The 20,811-nt window shown below is 38.7% G+C and overlaps 2 protein-coding genes across 2 annotated transcripts in view; both read left to right on the top strand.

Moving 5' to 3' along the window:
* Nucleotides 1-2,511: 2,511 nt before the first annotated feature.
* On the top strand, nt 2,512-10,013 carry nipal3 (NIPA like domain containing 3). Its single transcript, XM_046063181.1, has 11 exons — nt 2,512-2,726; nt 3,084-3,152; nt 3,574-3,745; nt 3,866-3,925; nt 4,914-5,059; nt 6,076-6,172; nt 6,311-6,446; nt 6,659-6,747; nt 6,925-6,988; nt 7,940-8,034; nt 8,442-10,013. Exons 1-11 carry the CDS (start codon nt 2,685-2,687, stop codon nt 8,627-8,629), a joined length of 1,158 nt encoding a protein of 385 aa, XP_045919137.1. The 5' UTR covers nt 2,512-2,684; the 3' UTR covers nt 8,630-10,013.
* A 1,564-nt stretch (nt 10,014-11,577) lies between these two features.
* rcan3 (regulator of calcineurin 3) overlaps nt 11,578-20,811 on the top strand; it is a 42,081-nt gene continuing 32,847 nt past the window's right edge. Inside the window, exons 1-2 of the mRNA XM_046061699.1 lie at nt 11,578-11,713; nt 13,119-13,384. Of these exons, the coding sequence (XP_045917655.1) occupies nt 13,175-13,384 (210 nt within the window). The 5' untranslated portion in view covers nt 11,578-11,713; nt 13,119-13,174. The remainder of the gene's footprint in view (nt 11,714-13,118; nt 13,385-20,811) is intronic.

Raw genomic sequence — 20,811 nt, forward strand, 5'->3', positions numbered from 1 at the left:
TAAGAAACAAAAAAAATGATACTTAAGTGAAAATTAAATTACAAGGCATCAGTATGTGCTGACAGGTTGCGTTAACTGCTTTCAGTGTTTTTAATATATTGTATTTAGATATTTTCTATATCCATATCTATATGTTCCAGTTTCTTTTTCTTTTATATATATATTGATCAAGTGTTAAGTCATGTGTGTCCACAGCTATTCTTGCATACTACCAGACCCATCAGACTATCTTTTATGCACATTTACGACTGTATGCTGAAGGACCTCTCGTGTTTTCGGAGATTGCGGCCTATCATAAAGCTTAGACCATAGACATCATTATTTCTTGGTTTGCTATTGTTATATTCTTGTCACTTTGATAATGAAGTTAACTGAAAGGTGTATTGAATATGATTCATATAAATTCACTCCATATGAGGTAATGCAGTGGAAAAAGACATTAACTTGCACATACCTGTTAACACCCTGAGGAAGAAGCACCTGTTCTCTGCCCCCCCCCCCCCCTTTTTGCAGTGAGCTGTAATCAGTGTCTGTGTGATAAATATCCCTAGGCCATAATGCCACATGTCATTCCAACATGTCGTGAAAGACATCAGACTGTAATTGGTGGGGCCGGCAAGAAAGTCTTTGTCGTTGATAAGGAGCTGATGTTTTAATGTCACCAAGATCATCTGCAAAATGTTTACTTTCTGCCCCCAGAGTCACACGGAGAAGCAGCATTCAGTTTTTATGCACCACGTACCTGGATCAAACTCGAAAAAATAACTTTTTCTGCTCCAACTCTCAGTTCTTTTAAATCAGAGCTTAAGACTTTTCTGTTTGCCGCTGTCTTTTATTAAACGCTACACAGATAGCACCTTTTGCTTGCTGTCTTTATGTACAGAGGTAAGCAGCTATAGAAGTAAACCAGCCTCTGTAATAAAATGTATTAATGATCTGTATACCATGCTGTATATTATGGACGCAAGACCTAACAGCAATCCTCTTGAAGAACATGTGCAAGTTGTCCCGATGAAAAGAAACAGGTGCAACTGTTGTCACTGGATGTCATAACAATGTTATGGGCTTTATGGACACTGGAAGAGGAGGGAGAATACATCCATTTCTAATCAAAAAGTATTGAAATGTAAATACAATCCGAACAGCAGATATCATCAGGTCAAAGCAAACAACTGCTCAAGACAAGCTCTGCCAACATGTCAGTCAAAAAAATACAAAACAGAGACAGTTTGCCAAAAATACATACTTTATTTCTCATATTACTTTCCTAAGAAACATGCATTCAGGTATTCACAGTCAACAGTCAGATCATTGTTGGCAAAGAGCGGAATTACATGCCAATACTATATGTCAATCTAACATCAAATGGCACCAGAGAATTTGAATGTCCTGACTTTGATTTGAGCACAATGGGACAAGCAGATGGTTATTCTCCCCCCTGTAGTGTTTCACTCCCTCTGCTGGTTAGCAAATGACATGCGAAGAGCTAATGTCATTTTAGAGTTTGTGTCAAGAATTAAAGAGCTCATTTTCCTTATATTAAGTTCATGTTATCAAGTTAACATCTGAGACTGGACTACAGTAATAAACTTTTTTTTTTGTCTACTTTAGTTTAAGTTAAATTTTGTCTATTAAAAAGCTATGATACATAGGAAACGTTGTTAAATCACTGCTGTCACGCACACAGTCTGCACTCTGCCATATTTCTTGCCAATATTGCATGTGGAATCCATGACTCATCAGTCGCTCACATGATTTCTATGTACTTTGAGATATGAAAAAAAATTCTGCTGTCTTTTCAAACAGCAGCTAACACCCTTCATTGACCTTTGTTTTGTTCCACAGCTTCTGTTATAGAAACACTGTTGCTGTCATACTGTACTATGACCTGCAATGACACAAAGAGAAGAGAAAACATACCTGCAGTGTTAGTCAGGAATCCTGATTTAGGATGACGTTATGGTGAGATAGTTCTTATCACTATGTTATTTTGGGGGGATGAGGAGGGGATGCCTTCATCCAGATAAAGATTATTTTAGAAATGACTATTTACAATAGCCCATATGCCACCTAATTCATGAACATGTAGTCTGACTGTGATGTATATGAAATGGAAATAGTATGAAAAATAGTAATTAGTCATCGATATGCCCTAGTTGTTTGGCTAATGACACCAAGGCAGTGCTCTAAATGACACATTTACTGGCATTTGAGTACTAATTAAATTGATCAGTCTCTTCCTCCTCAGCGGTAAATACTCTTGGATCAATCTCAGCTTATAGCACCGCCTACTATCGGAAAGTGGTACCGCAGTCTACCAGCTCGGCATTAAAGATTATATGTTTGATACGTTACAAATACGTTTGTTATCCACGTTTAGTCCGTCATAAAAAACAACAACACAAACACGAGTTATCCCTAATGTTTTCTTAATGATAAATTTTGTAACTAAAGCTCGTCTTTGTCATGTTATTCAAGCGTAACTGCCGTGCGTCCGGGCGCAGCCTGAATCAACCCGGAAGTGAGATCCTCGACCGGAAGATGGTTTCTTCCCCAGCGTAGTCAGATAAACACAAAGAAATTAGTGATAAATACATAATGTCAAAGCGACAAGATGAAATATCTTGTGTTTGAGTGTCTGGCTGCTGCTGATAATTAAGAAATTGCCCCTGAATGCGAACAGGATGGAAAACAGCGTAACGTCACCCGACGCAGGCTCCTACACGGTGAGACACTTTTAATCGTCTAAGTTACTAATACTGTTTAACACGTAAAATGATGTTTTATGTATTCATATTATGTACCTTTTCACGTCTGATAATTCATATTCTAGCAAAACTGTGAAGACACCATATCAAAGTACTGTAAATCATGCTGGTTAGGGTGATTTTAAACAAGAAATAGCAAAATGTCGGAATTTTTTACCTAGCTTAATATTACCACGCAAACACAATGCTGATGGAAATACAAAAGTGATGTCGTTGATTATGTAAAAGTTGTATAAAGCTAGAACTAAGTTTTACATTTAGTCTGTATAGCCTACTTTTATTTAACCTAACTGAATAAATGTCTTTCTTCTTCAGGATAATCTCATTGGGACTTTACTTGCCATTTTTGGAAATGTGCTTGTCAGTATCTCCTTAAGTATTCAGGTACAGACCACAAAAACGTCCTTAAATGTACTTAATTTGGTGTTTGCTTGTGCCATCCAAGCACCCTAGGTATTAGTTTAAAAGTAAAAGTTATTATGAATAACTGTATACTGTTTTGTTTCTCTAATTTCTGTGCATCATTTAAGTCAGGGCTTTGTCAACATAGCATCAGTGTCACCTGAATAACCCTTTAGAGATAGGTTGTAATTACAGTATCGTTATCAGCCTTCAATGTAAACTTACATTATATGGATGAAATAATATACTGTTATCATCTCATCCTGGCAGGGTATTCTAATTTATTAATTTCTCTGCTGCAAAACTGTTTGTTTTAGGCCTACTTTATATGTTTGCTTTCTTTAAGCTTATTATGCTGCAGTAGACTTTGTGTTTACCCAAGTCACTTGCTTTTCCTTCGCAGAAATACAGTCACGTGACATTAGCAGGAACCAAGGACCTGCGTGCCTTCTACCGTACTAAAACTTGGTGGTGCGGTTTTGTGCTGACCTGTCTTGGGGAGGGAGCTAACTTTGTTTCTTATGCCTTCGCCCCCCTGGCGCTCGTAGCACCTCTAAATGCTGTGTCTGTCCTTAGTGAGTATTTGTCCTACGTTCCCTCACAGAAATGGCAATACATGTGGATATCTGTAGTCTCAAATGTATACAGATTAAAAGATAAATTTGTATTAACATCTTGTGCTTTCTTGTTTTCAGCAAGCTCAATTCTGGGCCTTACTTTTGTGCGTGAGAAATCTAAGCTGAAGGACTTTGCAAGTAAGTTCAGCATGTTTTTGTAACTGAAGATGTGGTTTCAGTGACATTGACACTCACATGCAAATAACATGGAACTTTTACCATTGTATGCAAATTTGCCTCAAGGCATTTGTTGGCAAACTACATACTCTCAGCCTGCTCAGATGCTAGTATAATATATAAGTATAATAACGTTTATATAAATATAATATAATATATTATAATATATAAATATAATATAAAACGTTTGTCCATGCACAGTCCATATGTTGTTGAAAATGTCATTTTGTTAGACTTCTTAAAATTAAAATTGTACCCTTTGTTTGTGTGATTAATGTTCAGTCTTGCTGTGATATCCAATAGTCTTTCTATTATATCATGTTACAGTGGAAACCCGTTATAGTGATCATGTCTGTCCCAGTCAAATTGATCACTAAGTGGATTAGAACCGATCTTTTTGTTTTTCTTTATTTCTTATGCACATTACCATCTAATTTGCATTTGTATATTTATTACATGAACATAAAGTAATGAAACTGACATCTTTGCTATTAACTGAATTTTATTGTGCTATTTCAAATAACTTTACAAATTAAATTACTGCACTATATGTAATTCAAATACACTATACAGTAATATAGTGTAGTACTGTATATAAAATGTAGCTTAATGTTGTTCAGTATATAATTAGGCTATAACCTAAAACAGTACTGTGCTGTTTACAAACAGTAACGTCAGTAGGGCAAATAGGTTACTAAACCACAGCTTGGCAGTGGTTTTAGTGCATTTCAACATTTTTTACAGACCTGAAAATAAACTGTAGCCTATGAATGGTGCTGGTAGCAGAGTTGAAAAACAAACTTTTCCATAAAATATCCAGATTTATTTTTCCAGATTTTGCCTAAATGAAAACCGTAAGATACTATGAGCAGTTGATCTGTGTATATTAAATCTTTCCTATATCACTGGAACTGAATGCATGTCATTAATACACTACGTGTTATTTCAGAGCGCTATGGACTGTCCTTCCTGGGCTGTATCCTCACCATAGGAGGAACATACCTTTTTGTAGCATTTGGACCAAACTCTCATGAAAAACTCCAAGCGGAGAACATTGTGAAGCACATTGTAGGATGGCCTGTTCTCTTGTATCTGGTAAGATATTTTCATTTACTCTGGATGTTCACAAGCACAAGGCTTAATACACAGTGGACTCAATTTGTCCCTCCTTTCAAATCTACTGTACTGACAGGTATAAAGCAATTGATTCAGCTGTAGCAGCTAATGTGAACTTGTGACATTCCTAAATAGCATAGACATTCAATATCCTGAACAAAAACAAAGAGTCTAACTGCAAACTTACACAATTACAGTTTTATTAGAAATGTTCTTTTACACCTGTGAGCTCACAAAAGGCAATTTCTGCACACCATTGCTCTCATCATTTATGTTCTGCAAATATAGGACCTTTCAAAAGCAATACATCACCCCAGCAGTACAGGCGTGGTGACTCGTGTTCTGCTTTTGCTGAGACTATTAGAGGTGTTAAATCAACTCAGTGGTCATTTCTGTGGCTGCAGTTCGTAGTGTTGATAAGAAACTATGCTGTAGTTCAGTCAGTGTTGGTGAAGCTCCATTTGCGACCGTTGTTCCTCTTTACAAGTTAACCTTTCCTGTGTTTGGCATGTATGTCCGTTCACCTTAATGCATAATAGCAGGTTGTAATTGACACACCAAGCATTCAGGCAGTGACTATTCAACAGTTATTCCAATTACAGGGGCATCTGCTCAAGTGAGTCACATTAAGTGGAATACCAACTACCAATATGTGTCATCTTTAATCAATGTCTTAGAATCGCAGTTTTTATAATATTTAAAGACATGTTAGCAAGGTAAGAAGAGGCAAATAGTCACTCCCTGAATTGATAGTGCATCAGTCACAAACACTGTATCATTATTTAATGTGGCAAGGGGTAAAAGTCTCCAAAGCCATAAATAAATAGAGCAGTTTTCTTCTTATCCTGTCTTGTTATTCAGCATCAATGTTTGTCTCTGGCTGATTAATTGTGCTATTATTGAATCTGGCAACTAATGCTAGTGCTTCCTGTTTGTTTTTTTTAAATATTAATTTATTGTTTCTAATTTATTGTTGCTATTACGCTTATTGACAGCTCCTGGAGATCATCACGTTCTGCCTGCTTTTATACTTCTACAAACAGTGCCGTGCTAACTACCTCGTTATTATTCTGTTGCTGGTCGCTCTACTGGGTGAGTTTCCGGGCATTAAAGCCAGTCAGTTTTATGCCGTCTGTAAAGTCAAGGTATTACCATACCACATTTTTAATGTTTAATAGGCACCTAAGCAGTTTGCTCTGTATTTTAACTCCGCTTTCGACTGGCGCACAGGCTCTGTCACAGTCATTACAGTGAAGGCGGTGTCAGGCATGTTGGTTCTCACTATCGAGGGCATCATGCAGCTTGACCACCCGATCTTCAGTGTCATGTTCGTGTGCATGGTGGCTTCAGTGGTCTTCCAGGCCAGGTGAGTGACGGGAACATCAAAGACCATTTACTGACAACTGTGTGTGGTGAGCATGGTGGCTGCAGGTGGCTATAGTGATGTAAAAGATGCATACACTGGCTTGCTATTCAAGTTGTTATTCTTTACTATACAAAACAAAATGAAGTCGTGGTCTTTCACTAAGTTTTCTTAAATGTTATTGTTTACTATTTTCTGTGTTATTGTCTTCATAGATTTCTCTCCCAAGCCTGTATGCTGTATGACTCCTCTCTGATTGCCAGCGTCAACTACATCCTGTCCACCCTTTTTGCCATGGTAGCTGGTGAGTTATTGGATTCTTTGCTACAAGTAGTTTTCAATTGGACCTGGATTGACCAGTTTATGCAAATCACTGCCTGGCGCAATAGAAAGAGTAGTGCTCTTGAGCCTGATTAGCAGCCTGCTTTGCTTCTGCTACACACCCTTTAGAGTCACAAATGTCTTCTTTTCTGGTTTTCAGGAGCTGTGTTTTACTTGGAGTTTAATAATGGAGACGTCCTTCACATCTGCATGTTTTTGTTGGGGTGAGTGATCATCCATCATAGGCCTTTTCACACACTTTGACATGTCACAGTAGGAAAAGCACACATGTAAATAATAACATTTAGGGGCAAAATTTCATTTAGCTTCTTCAGTTTCAGGGCCCTGGTATTGTATGTGCTGGCTCATTGTCGCTCTGTCATGACTTACAGGGACACTTGATGTGGAGCCATCATTTATGTTATTAGTAACATCATTTCCTACTCCAAGTCAGAATGTCTGCTGTTAAAAGGACCTGTTCTCTACTTGCACAATGTAGTGTGAAATATATCCCTTTCACAAATTGCACGTCTGTTTACTTTTGTCAACTCTACAGGAATGTTACCGTTAGCTTTGAACATACTGTTAAGAGTATTTATCTAACGTTTTTGTACGAAGTGTTTTTGATAATTTTTTAATCAGCTCAGTGTCGCCGTTAGCGACATTAGTTAGTCACTAAGTGTAGCACCAACGTTAGCCTGATTTATGCAGCGTAGCTATGTTAGGTCGTTAAACAAGCAGCTCTTCCAAGCAGAGAGTGTAGCTAAGCTGTGAAAATTAGGCTAACGTTGGTACTGCGCTGAGTGACTAGCTAGCGTCCCCTACTGTTACGTTATCTAAGACACTGAGGCGATTGTCAAAATGTTCAAAGCTAACTTTTAAACCTGAAGTACATAAACTTAAGGATGAAAAAGTAATGAAAGGAAATCAGTAAGGTTGGATCGGGTTAGAAGGTTAGGGTTACTGTAGAGTTGATAGGAAGTAAACAGACGTGCAGCTGGTTAAACAGATATACGTAATACAACATTGTGCTAGTAGAGTTACATTATTTGTAATGTTATAGCCTCATGATGGGAGTATGTATTGACTTGCATTGAAATATTGTAAACAGCAGTTGAAATTTGCAACGTTCCTTTGAGTAAAGGCTGTTAGTGAATCTTTTGTGCTTTGTACAGATCTGCATGCTGTTTCCTGGGGGTTTTTCTCCTCACCAAAAACAGGAGAAGGACCAGGATCTTTGAGCCATATGTCACTATGGATATGACCAATGGTTTGTATAAACTTAACATAAATACTGAAATTTGTATCTGCTGAGATTCAAAGTTACACGGGGGCAAGGTTTTGAGATGGTTTGTCCGTCAGAGGGAGCTCTGCAACTCACCTGTTGGCAACACACATGTTTGGAACGCGACAAATCCACCACAAAACATAGCAATTAGCTGTACTTTTATTCAAAGTACTATTGTTAAAAATAAAAAAGTTTATTTTTAAACAGTATAATGTTATGTCATCTTGGTGAGGTCACACTTAACAAATGTTAGGGATAATCTTTGTTTATGTTATGTGAAGAAGAAAAAAAAAAGAAAATCGACCATTACACAGACACCATTTTGCATAGTCATTTTGACTTGCAGTTGCTTACTTGAACCTTACCTTACCCGTCCTTTCCATCATCAGGTGTCCCAACTATTCATGACAAAGGCCTGGTTGTTCAGCCGGACTTCAGTGGTTCTTTCTCCTATGGAGCTCTGGTTAACAACGATGGAGTGGCTCCTGCTACTCTACCAACCAACCTGGAACAACCACCAGTCTACTCAAAATCCATTGATGCATCTCATGACCTGCCTGACCTAAAGAAAGATTAAAACTAAGTATTTCTAATGTTTTTTTATAAGGACCTTGAAAGGAGAAGATTGGTATGTTAAGTTCTTTTCACATATACACAAGACCAACCTCCCAGCCAGATAGAAGGAGTCCACTGGGTGTTTTTGGATTTTCTCTCGGTTTGCCTTACACTCCTCCCAACAGGCTGTCCTTTCTGAAATCTTTAAATCAAAACTTAACCTTGAGAAGCATTCCTGTTTTTCTTTTCTTTTTTTGAGAAGATGTCAGTTGTATTCATTCCAAAAATGAAACCTGAAGCCGTTGTTGTTGTGTGTTGTGTCTTGGATTCACAAACATGGCCTCAGAAATGTGACATCAGAGACGGTGTTGTGCCTTGAAGCTTACTGCTTGTACTCCGTGTTAGCGTTGAGATGTAAGGACTCACTTTCATGACTGTTAAGCAATTTTGTTCTCATTCGCCTAAGAATAGGGAACATACAGCGATCTGTTCTTCCATCAAGTTACTCCTCAAATCCAGGTTGTTACCAACAATGTTATATAATGTAGTTTTTTCAGAAGTCTTGCCAATGAACATTTTGACTTTGAATATCTCTCTAATATGAGCGGGTTTCACCCCTCAATTGTCTGCCTCTTGTTTGTGGAATTTCTGTGTATTACTGCTTTTCCTGATGTGACCAAACAATGGGTTCGATTGTTCTAATTTATTGTAACGTATTTATTACTTTTCAAGTTTGCTTTTAGTATGCCTTATAATGTACCTGTACACTGGATAAACTACTGTAATGCGGTCCTAACCCAGTGAGGTGAGCATCACTGTAGCAGTTCAGTTAAGAAGGTGTTAACTCTTTGGATGACTCAGAGGGAAAGAAATTAAATTACCCTTGCATCTTGAAGTAACTGATAAACTGTGTAATATGTACTATAAGTTTAAAAAGGTAATCTACTGTAGAAAGTCTTAATTTTGATTTTGGCTAAAATAATTTAAAATTAATTTACTATTTAATTTAATGAACTATTCATTTTACTTTAACTTGATGCCTTGAAGTTTGTCATGACATGAAATAAAACTGAGTATGCAGTCAATGTTGCTAAATTACTGAATTTTTAATTATTAAATTATTGTTTATGTTTTAACAAGCTGAAAGACAATACAGCAATAAGCGAAATTAAGCGATCTATGATTAAATACTCCATAATGAATGAATGGCTGGTATGGCCTGTGTTTTGTTGCGTGTGTATAAGCTCAACATTAGCATCACTGTGTAAACCCACTGAAGCCTGTATCATTATTAAGACTGCCTTCTGATAAAACCAGAACAGCTTTTAGAACGGTTCACTGTAACAGTGAGACTTTTTCCATTGTAAATTATATGCAACCTTGTGTCATAAAGTTAATGTAACCTAGTTTTGGTGTATTCGGAGTCATGCTTCCTATTTTTGGTTGGTCAGAATTTGCAGAAATGCTTGCTCTCTAGTTTTGGATACAACTCGGGCTGTTTGGAAGTTTGGTGTTGAGATTTGGTGGTCACACCTTGTTTTCTCCGTGTTTATTAACTTAAATCATAATCAGAATATTTGCATTTTGTGCTGTACTTAATACTTCTACTCCACTACATTTCAGTGGGAAATATTCTACTTTTTACTCCACTACATTTGTTTCTCAGCTATAGTTACTATTTACAAAATAAGATTTTACATTAAAAAACATACAATAAAGATGAAAGCTGCAAGTTTGAACTAGTGGTATTTGGCTTGTGAACCATTAAAGCAGGCTCTTGTCAAGTTGCGGATGTTTATGAGTTGTTTCATTTAAATAATCATTTGAGACCAAATGAGGGAACATTATCAAAAAAAAGCTAAAAATAGAGAAAAGTCTGAAAAAGTACAAATTTGTGTTTGAGATTTATTTTCCTTCCCTATCCCATTAATCATCGCACAACTCCTCAGATTTATAGTGTGATCCTTTGAAGATGCCCCGGCCAACAGATTGGGAACTGCTGGACTAAACTACCTCACTGTATATAAAGTAAATAAAAGCAGCTCCACCTACAACAGTACTTATATGTTGATGCATCAGTATTAACAATCTAATAATAATATATCTGTCACAGGGGCCATTGTACAGCACAACCAGTAGGCTACTTGTTATACTTGCAGAACATTTTGCCGATAATACTTATGTGCTTTTACTTTTTAAGTAGGATTTTGAATGCAGGACCTTAATTTGTAATTAAGTATTTTTACATTAATATATTGGTACTTTTACTTAAGTAATGGACGAGTACTTCTTCCACCACTACACACCGCCACACACGGGAAAGGTTGAAGGATGTTGATGATTTGATTATTTATTGAATATTGAGTATTTATTCTGTGGTCATAAAACAACACTTTCATTCATTTAGCAGTGTTTGAGGAGTCATTTTAATCTTATAATCCAGTATGCAATTTGGTGCGTGAAAAATCCTACTGACCCTACCTGAATTGTTTTTTAACCCTGTTGCCTCAAAATATATAGCCTAAATAAAATGTAGCAAAGTGAGAAAATAAAGTTTAACTTTAAACTGTTGATCAAAATTGATGCAGCTTATTTTGTGTATGCAACAGGTGGATAAAGAGAACTGAACTGCAGTCTATCTACTGTAGAAACAGTAATTGTCAGTAGAAATGTGACCTTCTCATCATCTTTACACTGTGGGGGAGACAGCTGATTGGCGCACAGGCTGGCTGATGTGGTTCTCGGGGACGTCCTTGTCAAGATAAAGCGCAGTTGTTGTTTTTTGCAGCAGAGCCCTCTGTGCTACTTGCTGCTTTAGTCACCACCAATCTTGAAGCGGAGCATCCTCCCCTTGCTGCAGCCTCATTGGTCGCTGGGAACCTCCGCCGGCATTTCATTGGTCTCACCTGCGGGTCTTAACGCCGGAGTAGGCTGCATCAAATAGTGTCCAATAATCCAGTAATAACAAACACCGACTCATCTGACAGCAGTCTCCAAAAATACCATAGCAGCCTCCATCTGTGTGATTAAACAAAGTCACCTGAAAGTCCTGCTTTTAGTCCACTTAGAATGGGTCGTTTTGGCCGTTTTCACTGACAGTAGTGAGGTGAGTAATATAGACATTAATGTTCGCATTTAGCCGATTAAAAAAAGGAACATTAAAACAGCAACTTAATCCCTGCACTTGCAGCCATGACTCAGTGCTAACTTTTGTATGAATTCCCATATTATTAGGCGTGGAAACAAAGGGAATTTTACGAGACAGTGTGTTACTTTTATGACTAACGCGTGGCCGCAATTTTTGCAAGAGCGCAACATCCAGCTTTCCTTGGTGCACACGCGATGCAAATGTTGATGTCACGAGCCTCTACGGCCATTTATGTTGTGGATATGTGATGTTATTGGTATCCTTCACGAGCTCTTTTTCTACGTCATTCTACAGAGACTTAATTACATTTCGATACAGTTTTTTGATTCATAATCGACACCGTATTCCTCCTCAAAAATTTAGATCAGGTTGATTTTCAGATGGTCATTAAAATAAGCATTATTTGGTTAAATGTCCCACTAGATGGCACTCTGTGTCCGGTAAAATGTTGGAAGTGTCACATCAGGGTAAGACTTCAACACAACCCTTTTCTTGAGTGTTTTCCCACTTGTTGCCTGCTTTTCCAACTTGTAAAATGATTAGAGCAACTCTTTAGGTAATTGATTAATATACATTTTAGACAAGCAAATATGAAAAACGAAATAGTGAACTGAATATCTATGGATTTTGCACTGTTGGTTGGACATAATAAATACATCACGCCTGGCACTGGGAAATTGCAATGGAGACTTTTAACAATTTTAGACATTTCATGGACTCATCAGTCAATTAGTCAAGAAGCTAATCAGCAGATTACTTACTTGCAGCCTTAAAAGTTATATTTTTATGACTTAATCTGTAGGTTTGTTGCCAAATATTTTTGAAAGGGAGGCTAATGCTTATAGACCGTGTTGTTTCAGCCCACATAAACATTAAATACAGTAGCTACCTGAAGGCATCATAGACAGATGTTTCCCTAAACACTTGAAATGGGAGCAGGTGGTAGATTTTCTCATAGCAAATGTAGACTGTATAACAATGAAATGTACAGATATGATTAAACCATGTAAAAAGACTATTTTAATCATGAATACGGACCCACAAGTAGATCTAAATGTGAAAAAGTCCACCTTTTTCCTGTCTGTTTTCTATTTATTTCTTTTTCATTTGCCTCTGTTATGCTCCAGTTTATCTTAACTGTCACTTCTTCCTTCATCTTCCTTCTTTTCCCTCTCTGTATCTCTCTTTATCCATCCCACAGCCTGTGTAGTAACTGTGTAGTAACACATTAATGCAACCCTGTAATCTTCACACTTCAGTGTCTCACTATCACATCATTCTCAGTTAGCTTTTCCACAAGCATCCAACTCATGCGTTTACCTTATCTCCCAATTCCCAATCTCTTAACCTCCTCTCTCCCCAGTTCCCAGACTCTGTGATCCCCACCTGCCTTTCAGCCGCCTCCTAAAAGGCTCCAACATGCTGCGAGAAAGCTCCAAGGTGTGGAGCAATAGCTCAGAGGCCTACAGCAGCGATCCTGAGGAGGACGAGGAGGAGGAAGAGTACATGGTGTTTGGGGAGACTGATCAGGACGGCACGATGGAGGAGATGATGGATCTGAGCGACCTACCCACGGCGCTCTTTGCGTGCAGCGTCCATGAAGCGGTGTTCGAAGAGGACGCACACAGGGTGAGCAAACTCACTTTCTGGGTCAAGTTGTGGTTGTGTGTGTGTGTGTGATTGTGGGTTGATGCGTCAGTCGATGCGTCAGTCTGTTACACTCTCTGTCCAACATTCAAAGCTCAGCAAAATGTGAATGATGTCATCCAGAGCTTTTGCTCCTGTCTGTCAAAAGTCCAGTCACAGTCTCAAGCAGCACAGCTGACTGCTTAACCGCAAAGACACACACAGGCGCATACACACACACGCACACACACACACACACACACGCGCGCGCGCGCACACACACACACACACACACACACACACACACACCTGTTGCTGTTAATGTGTTTGCCAGGGAACATGCATGCAGGGCAGCAGATCACAAATTGACTTGCACAAAATCATGAGCCATACTCCATAGGCATTTCATCACCTCATGCATTGTGTTATTTATGCCCATGTATGCTTTATAGATGTGGCAACAGGCCTCATACAAAACTCATATGCACACATGTTGCAGACATCAAATACAGTTGCATTTGCACCCATGCACACACATGTTGTACATACATTGGCCTCAGAGTCTCAGAGCAGGAATTCTTGGGATCACTGAATCCTGTTTGCTGGTGGAGGATACAAAGAAAATACTTTTCATTTTCTGCCCCTCTAATCCAATTATGCTATCCTACCATCCCTCCGTCCTTCCAGCTGGCATGCTTTACACCTCTCTCTTTGTAAGTCTCCCGGTCTTTCATTCTCTGTCAACTCTATCCATCCGTCTCTCTCTACTGTATGTCTCTAAACGCTACCCATTCATCTTCTTCATAACATTTTTCTCTCCTCTCTCTGATCACTTGCCTGCTAACTTTTTTATCATTCCTCCATTCTTTCAATATTTCCTCCCTCCTAAGCGTTCTTTATTTATCCTCTCTATGTATATAAATGCAAAGCAGAGAGCAGGCTAAATCTGGCGCGCACACAAAATCCCTTTAAATGAATCACTCCTGCTTTGTGATGTTGCTGTTTGTACACCCGTTGCTCCCAGCGGTGAAGTCTGCCCCCTTCCCTCCCTTTCGTTTTTTCCTCCTTGCTTCATTACGATTCACTCACCGGCTTTTAAGTGGAAATGCCACCCACGCACCCCCTTCAGTCAGAGCATGTCAATAGATTGTTCTCCATATGGCTCAATTAAATGAGCTTCACTAAAAATAGAACTTTTGACATTTATTTAAACTTTCAAAAATGAGGACAGGAAGGGATGGGGAGTGAAATAAAAAAATTGTTTGTGATATTTTCAAAGCACGAACAGAGACTATATGAGGTTGTTTTTGGCTTGTAGCAGTGCTGTTTGATTCTGCACACATGCATATGCACTCACACAGTATGTAACTTACTCTGAAATTGCAAAATTTCAGCGTTTTCCAAACTGCTAAAAAGTTAACGTCTCTAAACTCTGCGTCTACATCCTCAGTGAAAAACAGGGACATGGCAACCTACATTTTTGTGTCTTTGGGCTCTTGGCTCCCTCCCAACACGGACATTACCTTCTGTTTCTGTTCTCAAAGGCCTGCATGCAGGAGGATGGGCTGTTTCTGTAATCACACTGTGCTCTTTCAAAGAGGGCGGGAGGTGCAGAGAGAGAGAGAGAGAGAGAGAGATAGATGTGCCCTCATATTTATAAGAAGCTCTTAGCAAGCTCTAAAAGCCTTTTTTGCTTCCTTCTGCATGAGTGAAAATAAAGTAAAACCTACTGGCACACTTCTCTTTTATCTGCAGTATTTTGCTCCCCCTGACCAGCTATTAGGTAAAATGGAGAGACGCCCCAAAAAGCGCTTCCTGTTTCTTGCTGAGGTCTGGTCAGATTAGCCCACCTCTAAAACGGGTTTAGTATTAATTTACTAATTAACATTATATTCTCTTCTCTACCATTAAAACACATCTCTTTTCTTTGGTATTTTCCTCAAGTTAAGTCAGTTACTATACTTGGCGATTTTAAAATCACTTTATATCATATACTGTATGCTGTAATGTATAATTGCTGTACGTTTTCTGTGTAATTACTGTTTTATTGTTGTAAATTTTAACCTGTTAGTCACCTTGGTCAACCCTGGTTGTTTTAAGTGTGCCATATAAATAAAATTGATATTGATATTGACATTGAACCAAATCAAACTTCCAAAAAAAAAATCATCACACACCCAAATCAAATTGCAATGAGTCATTTCACATTTAACTTGGAAAATGCCTGTAACTCTGATTAGCTTTCTTACATTGGCCTTCAGTATGCCATGATCAACTACATGCAATATATGAATATGGTAAACAGCGCTGCATAGAGTAAAAACAGCCGGAGTCTGTGTGGCTTTTAATTTTGCTGTAATTCTTTCTGTTGCCCCCACAGAAAACAAGTGTGTACAAAGAGTGAGGGAGGTAAGAGACAGAGGTGTGAGTGGGCAATGTAAGGAGGCAAAGTGGTTGTCATGAGTAAGGTCTGAGATGGGATTATGAGCCATCCCTCATAGTGCCTTGTGTATATCAGGCCTAATCAGCACAGAGCAAAGCTTTCAACACTGCTCCTGCTGTTGTCAGACTGAGCTCTCCTCAATCCATAACCAGTGCATTCAAGCAAGCAACCAGCTGCAAGTTTAATACAACATCAGGCAAAATGTGTTTATCTTTCAGGCAATAGAAAACCAAACAAAATGTTCTTATGGAATGATGAATTGTGTCAATTATTATTATGACTCTCTCTCAGCATCTTTCAGTTACATGTTTTGGTTCACTCTCACCTCTCTCATCAACCTCATTTCCAACCACAGCATGCAACTGTGTTTGGCTAAAAAGCTCATGTAACGCCCCCTGCACTTTACCTGCCTGGCACCACATGCCTGACAGACAAGTTAGTCACCAGCTGGATAACATGGTGGAGCATTTAGCAGCTGAAGAGAAATCCGAGCTAAAAGAAAGGGAATATGGGATTTGCATTTGTAGGATGACTCCAAATGAGTGCTGATGTGGCTCTGTCTTCTGGATGTGTAAATAGGCAACTGTTTGTCCACACGTTCACCACAACAACTTTTCCTTATGTATCTAAGGAAAGTGATAATGGATGCTTCTAACCCTAAAAAAAGGAGGCGATGGAAATTTATTTGTGACGCTAGCAGCAATGTAAAACTGTAAACAGTTCCAAGGAAAACAGTCCACGGTGTTGAATATAAACGCATTAAACCAAAACAATTGGAGTAGCCACTAGATAACTTTTATGGCATCTTTACAGCAATGCATTTGCGGTGTAGCAGTGATACTGTAAGTGTCGTAAGTACGTGAAAAGTTGAACTGCTTTGGTTGACACACGTCAGTCTAATGTGTTTGACAGTGAGACTCATGCATATATAGGGAGGCAAAGTAAGACGACCCCAGCGCAGAGTGGAGCAATGAAACACATCAGGGACTAAAACTAGCTGGATAGAGGATGTGAAAAGTGAGATGTGAAGTGTGTGTGTGTGTGCGTGTGTGTGTGTGTGTGTGCGTGCGTGCGTGCGTGCGTGTGTGTATGTTTTATGTGCACATACAATGCATGTACATACAGTGTGCGTGCATGCGTGCGTGCGTGCGTGTGTGCGTGCGTGTGTGTATGTTTTATGTGCACATACAATGCATGTACATACAGTGTGCGTGCATGCCTGCGCGTGGTAGCGAAATGTTTGTATGTGTCAGACTACAGTCTATTTTTGGGTGTCGTTCCCGGGGGGTGAACGTGAGGGTGCGGGTGCTTGGCAGGCTGAAGGTCAGACATGATGCAGTGCAGAGTGAGTGAGTGCCCCTGGCCCCCCTGTTCCTGCTGCGGCCTGGATATTATTCTGGTACACTGATCGGGGTTGTCTCACTGTAATGGCGTGCTTGTTTTGCCTTTATTTATCAAACCGAAGAAAGTAAAAAGCAATTTAAGAGAAGCAGACGAAAATGGAAAGCACAGTTTGGTTAAATTGAGCTGTTGTGGCACTTAGGGTGCAAGTATTTTTTCAGTTTTGACAAGATGACTGTGGGTTTTTTTGTAGTGACAACTACATTACTCCTTGCATTTCGATGAGTACGCCAAGTTGAAGTCAGTTACTAGGTTTTCCAGCAAATCCAGCCTTTACCTAGACCGCAAATAATCTGGGCTAATGCTGTGACTTGTTGTGTGACTTGTTGTTTGACAAAATAAAATGTCTGTTTATATAATATTGTTGATTAATTTCTGCAGAGGTTCAAGACATATATAAATAAAAGCCCTCTGTGCCAGTGCTGTAAGTTAAACAGGAAGGGGATAAGATATGAATAGTAAATGTTAAAGGTCCTGCATACCCATGGTGAACCCACACAGGCGATTTAAATTATTTTGGCTGATTATAGGGCTCCTCTCAGGACTATGTTTGTGGGTTTGTACAGATTGTGCTTGATGGAACAAATTACACCTTAATAATTAGGTATACTGAAAACCCAACCGTCGGAGTGCCAGTTAGTGCCATTCAGAACTGGTTTCCACTTCATTTAAATTCAGTATGCAAAACAACCTGGCAACAGGCCACTTTTGCCATCTTTAATTGACAGCACTGTGCGGCACATCAACAAAATACCACATGTACCAAAAACATTATAAACCATGATGAAAAACACATATTTGACATGGCTTGTTGTGGCTGAATCCAAATAGAAAAGGTACTGTCTTTTTCAGAACATAGCAAATGTCATCTAGCTGCTTCAGGTCCAGTCCTGCGCATGCTGGCTCACTGTGACACGATCATGAGGGACACTTTAACAGAACACAGCCATTGTTAATGTTATTTGTAACACTAGTGCTTTTCCTGCTATGATAGGTCAAAGGCAGTGTCTGAAATCATCACCAGTCCTTATAATAACACAAGTAGTTTACTGTATTATTTTTTATTATTATTTATTTTTTATTATTTAGCTGTACATTGAGTTTTTGGAGACTTACGGATCATCACTGACAGGTGTAGGATTACCTTTTTAAGTAAATAGGAAGTGATTTCAGACACAGCCAAAATATCTTTTGTGAAAAGGGCCTATTCTCATTAGTATGTGGAGTGTGGTACCCTCATGTAATATCACCCACCTTCAACCTGAGCTGAGGTCTGATCATCCAGAACACCTGTGTGGCTGTGTCTATTTTAGTGATGTAATTGTAAATGTAAAATGATGTAAAATGGGATTTATATAATTTAAACCATATTAACGAGCAGCTTAGAGGGGGAAAAAAAACATCTACCCCAGCCTCTGATTTATAATTATAAACCTGAGTCGGGGGTATCTGGAATTTTGGACATAAAATGGCTGCAAATGCAGCACTGCTGGCAGTTACATCAAAGTAAAATCCAATATTACCAGTAAAATAATAGATTCAGTTCAAAAGGAGTTATACACTGTTTGTATCTAGTTTAACTTGGTAATGAACCGCTACAAATAAATTACACACTATGCTGTTTATGTGCGGCTAGCAGAGGGGCTAACCATCTTTGAATGAACACTCCCAAGTCAGAATAATAGGTTTCTGTTTCTCCCATTCTGCTGACATTGCCTGAATGTAAAATCTATTTTCTGACATTTTACAGACAAATTTCTTAAGCCCTAATTTTTTATACAGCTCTCTTTTTTTTCAAAAGGAATTCACGACTAGGACATAAGAAATCAACTTCTTCTCTTTCTTAGTTGCCCCTTTGTATGCTCTTCAAGAAGGCTGATCCCTGTTATTTTTTTTTATATTTGTACTCAGGAGACATACAGTAATGAAAATGCAGTCTCTCATGAACACATTAATGTGATTTAATTACCTTGTCATTTTGAAGGCTCACACTGCTAATCAAATCCAGTTGCATAACTGTATTATGTCATATTGTACTTTCTAAACCTCAAACATCTCTTTAATCCTTATAATCCTCATCATGATAAAACAGTGTTTTTTCTTATACTGATACTCATGCAGTACCACTCCCACACCTTCAGTGTTAGAGCTTCAGGGAAATACATTTTTCCTATTTGATGTGTAGTTTTTTTTTCTGATTGGTTTTGTGTATGGTTGCTTTGATAAAAGAGACGGCTCATCTTGCCCCGCCCTCGCCTACCACACGGGCTGATTATGAAACTATAAGATTTAGGATGCTATGTACTGTAAGCCACTGTGTTATTTGTTCTTAGTCGTGCTCTTGTGGTTCTATTTAAATCAAGATTATTTTCTGGTTCAATCAGTCTAAAAAAAGAAATATTCTGTGGGCGCTCTCAAGAATAGCAGCATACAAGATCTCTTATTCGACTGATGCCAAGTATAAATGGACTCCAGTGAATTTAGGCATAACTGCAATCATACAGTCCGTGAAATAGAAAAATGTTCTGCAGATGATTACTTTAAGGTTTGAATGTGTAAAATTAAGGAGCTGAAATGAATCCAGGAACAGAAAGTTTTTGACTGTAAGAAATAGTTTTGGATCTGTCTGCCTGTTCGTCGACATTCTGTTTGTACTTTAAAGATGTATAAAAAATGAAAAGCTTTTTTCTTCGCAGATAGTCAGTGTTAATCTAAAAATAATTACTCGTGAACGGAGACATTGTTCTTCACTGTACACCACTAGCTCCTGTTTGTCTCGACTCTTATTTCTTTACTTTTACCTTTCAGTTTACCTACAGAACTTTGTTGACGTCTTAATGTTGTGAGTCTACAAAGCCCGCTCACCTGCGAGGCTGCTTCTTGGAGTTATTTATGAGGAGAGGTGGGGAGACTGGCATCCAAGTCAATTTCTACCTGTTGTCATTTACAGAAAAGGACTATTGACAGTCTGTTGTTGTTGCTGATTTTTTCTGTCTCCCCTTGGTTTTCACTGTTGTTACTTTGCTGGGAAAAGGAAATACAATCATGTTTGTGATGCTCCCCGATTCAATTTGTTTTTCTTTGGTTCTTGTTTATTCCTGTTTTTCATAAGATCTTTCATTTAGTTAATTTGCTTTTCTCCCTTGTCATTTAAGACTCTCTGTGTGCGTCTCACTTCCTCTGCCTCTCACTGTCTCTATTATGTTGCCTTATTGATGGTCTATACCCAAGTTAATGGCAGTCTGGTGGCAGATGGGTTATCTGAAATAGATCTGGAAGTTATAGCATAACCCCCCTTTTTCCCTTTTCATTGAGTTTGCTTATGGGGCCAGCCTCATCCTTTAGCGTTTGCAATCTCGTCGCACCATTTCACCACTCGTTCCCAGCACAGTTGCCATGAGGATCCCATGGCTTTAAATTACACTTGTTTGAAGTGAAAGAAAAGAGAGCTGTTCCTATGTTGTCCTATAGTGTTGAGAGTATATCATTGCTTTCTCTCTCTTTGTTTGCCTGCCTCAGAGAATGGCAACCACTTCTTGGAGCACAGTGCTGTCTTTGAAGCTCTGAGACCGCCTCGGGTCCTCTG

This window comes from Micropterus dolomieu, linkage group LG11, assembly GCF_021292245.1.
Source record: "Micropterus dolomieu isolate WLL.071019.BEF.003 ecotype Adirondacks linkage group LG11, ASM2129224v1, whole genome shotgun sequence".
NCBI classification, from domain to species: domain Eukaryota; kingdom Metazoa; phylum Chordata; class Actinopteri; order Centrarchiformes; family Centrarchidae; genus Micropterus; species Micropterus dolomieu.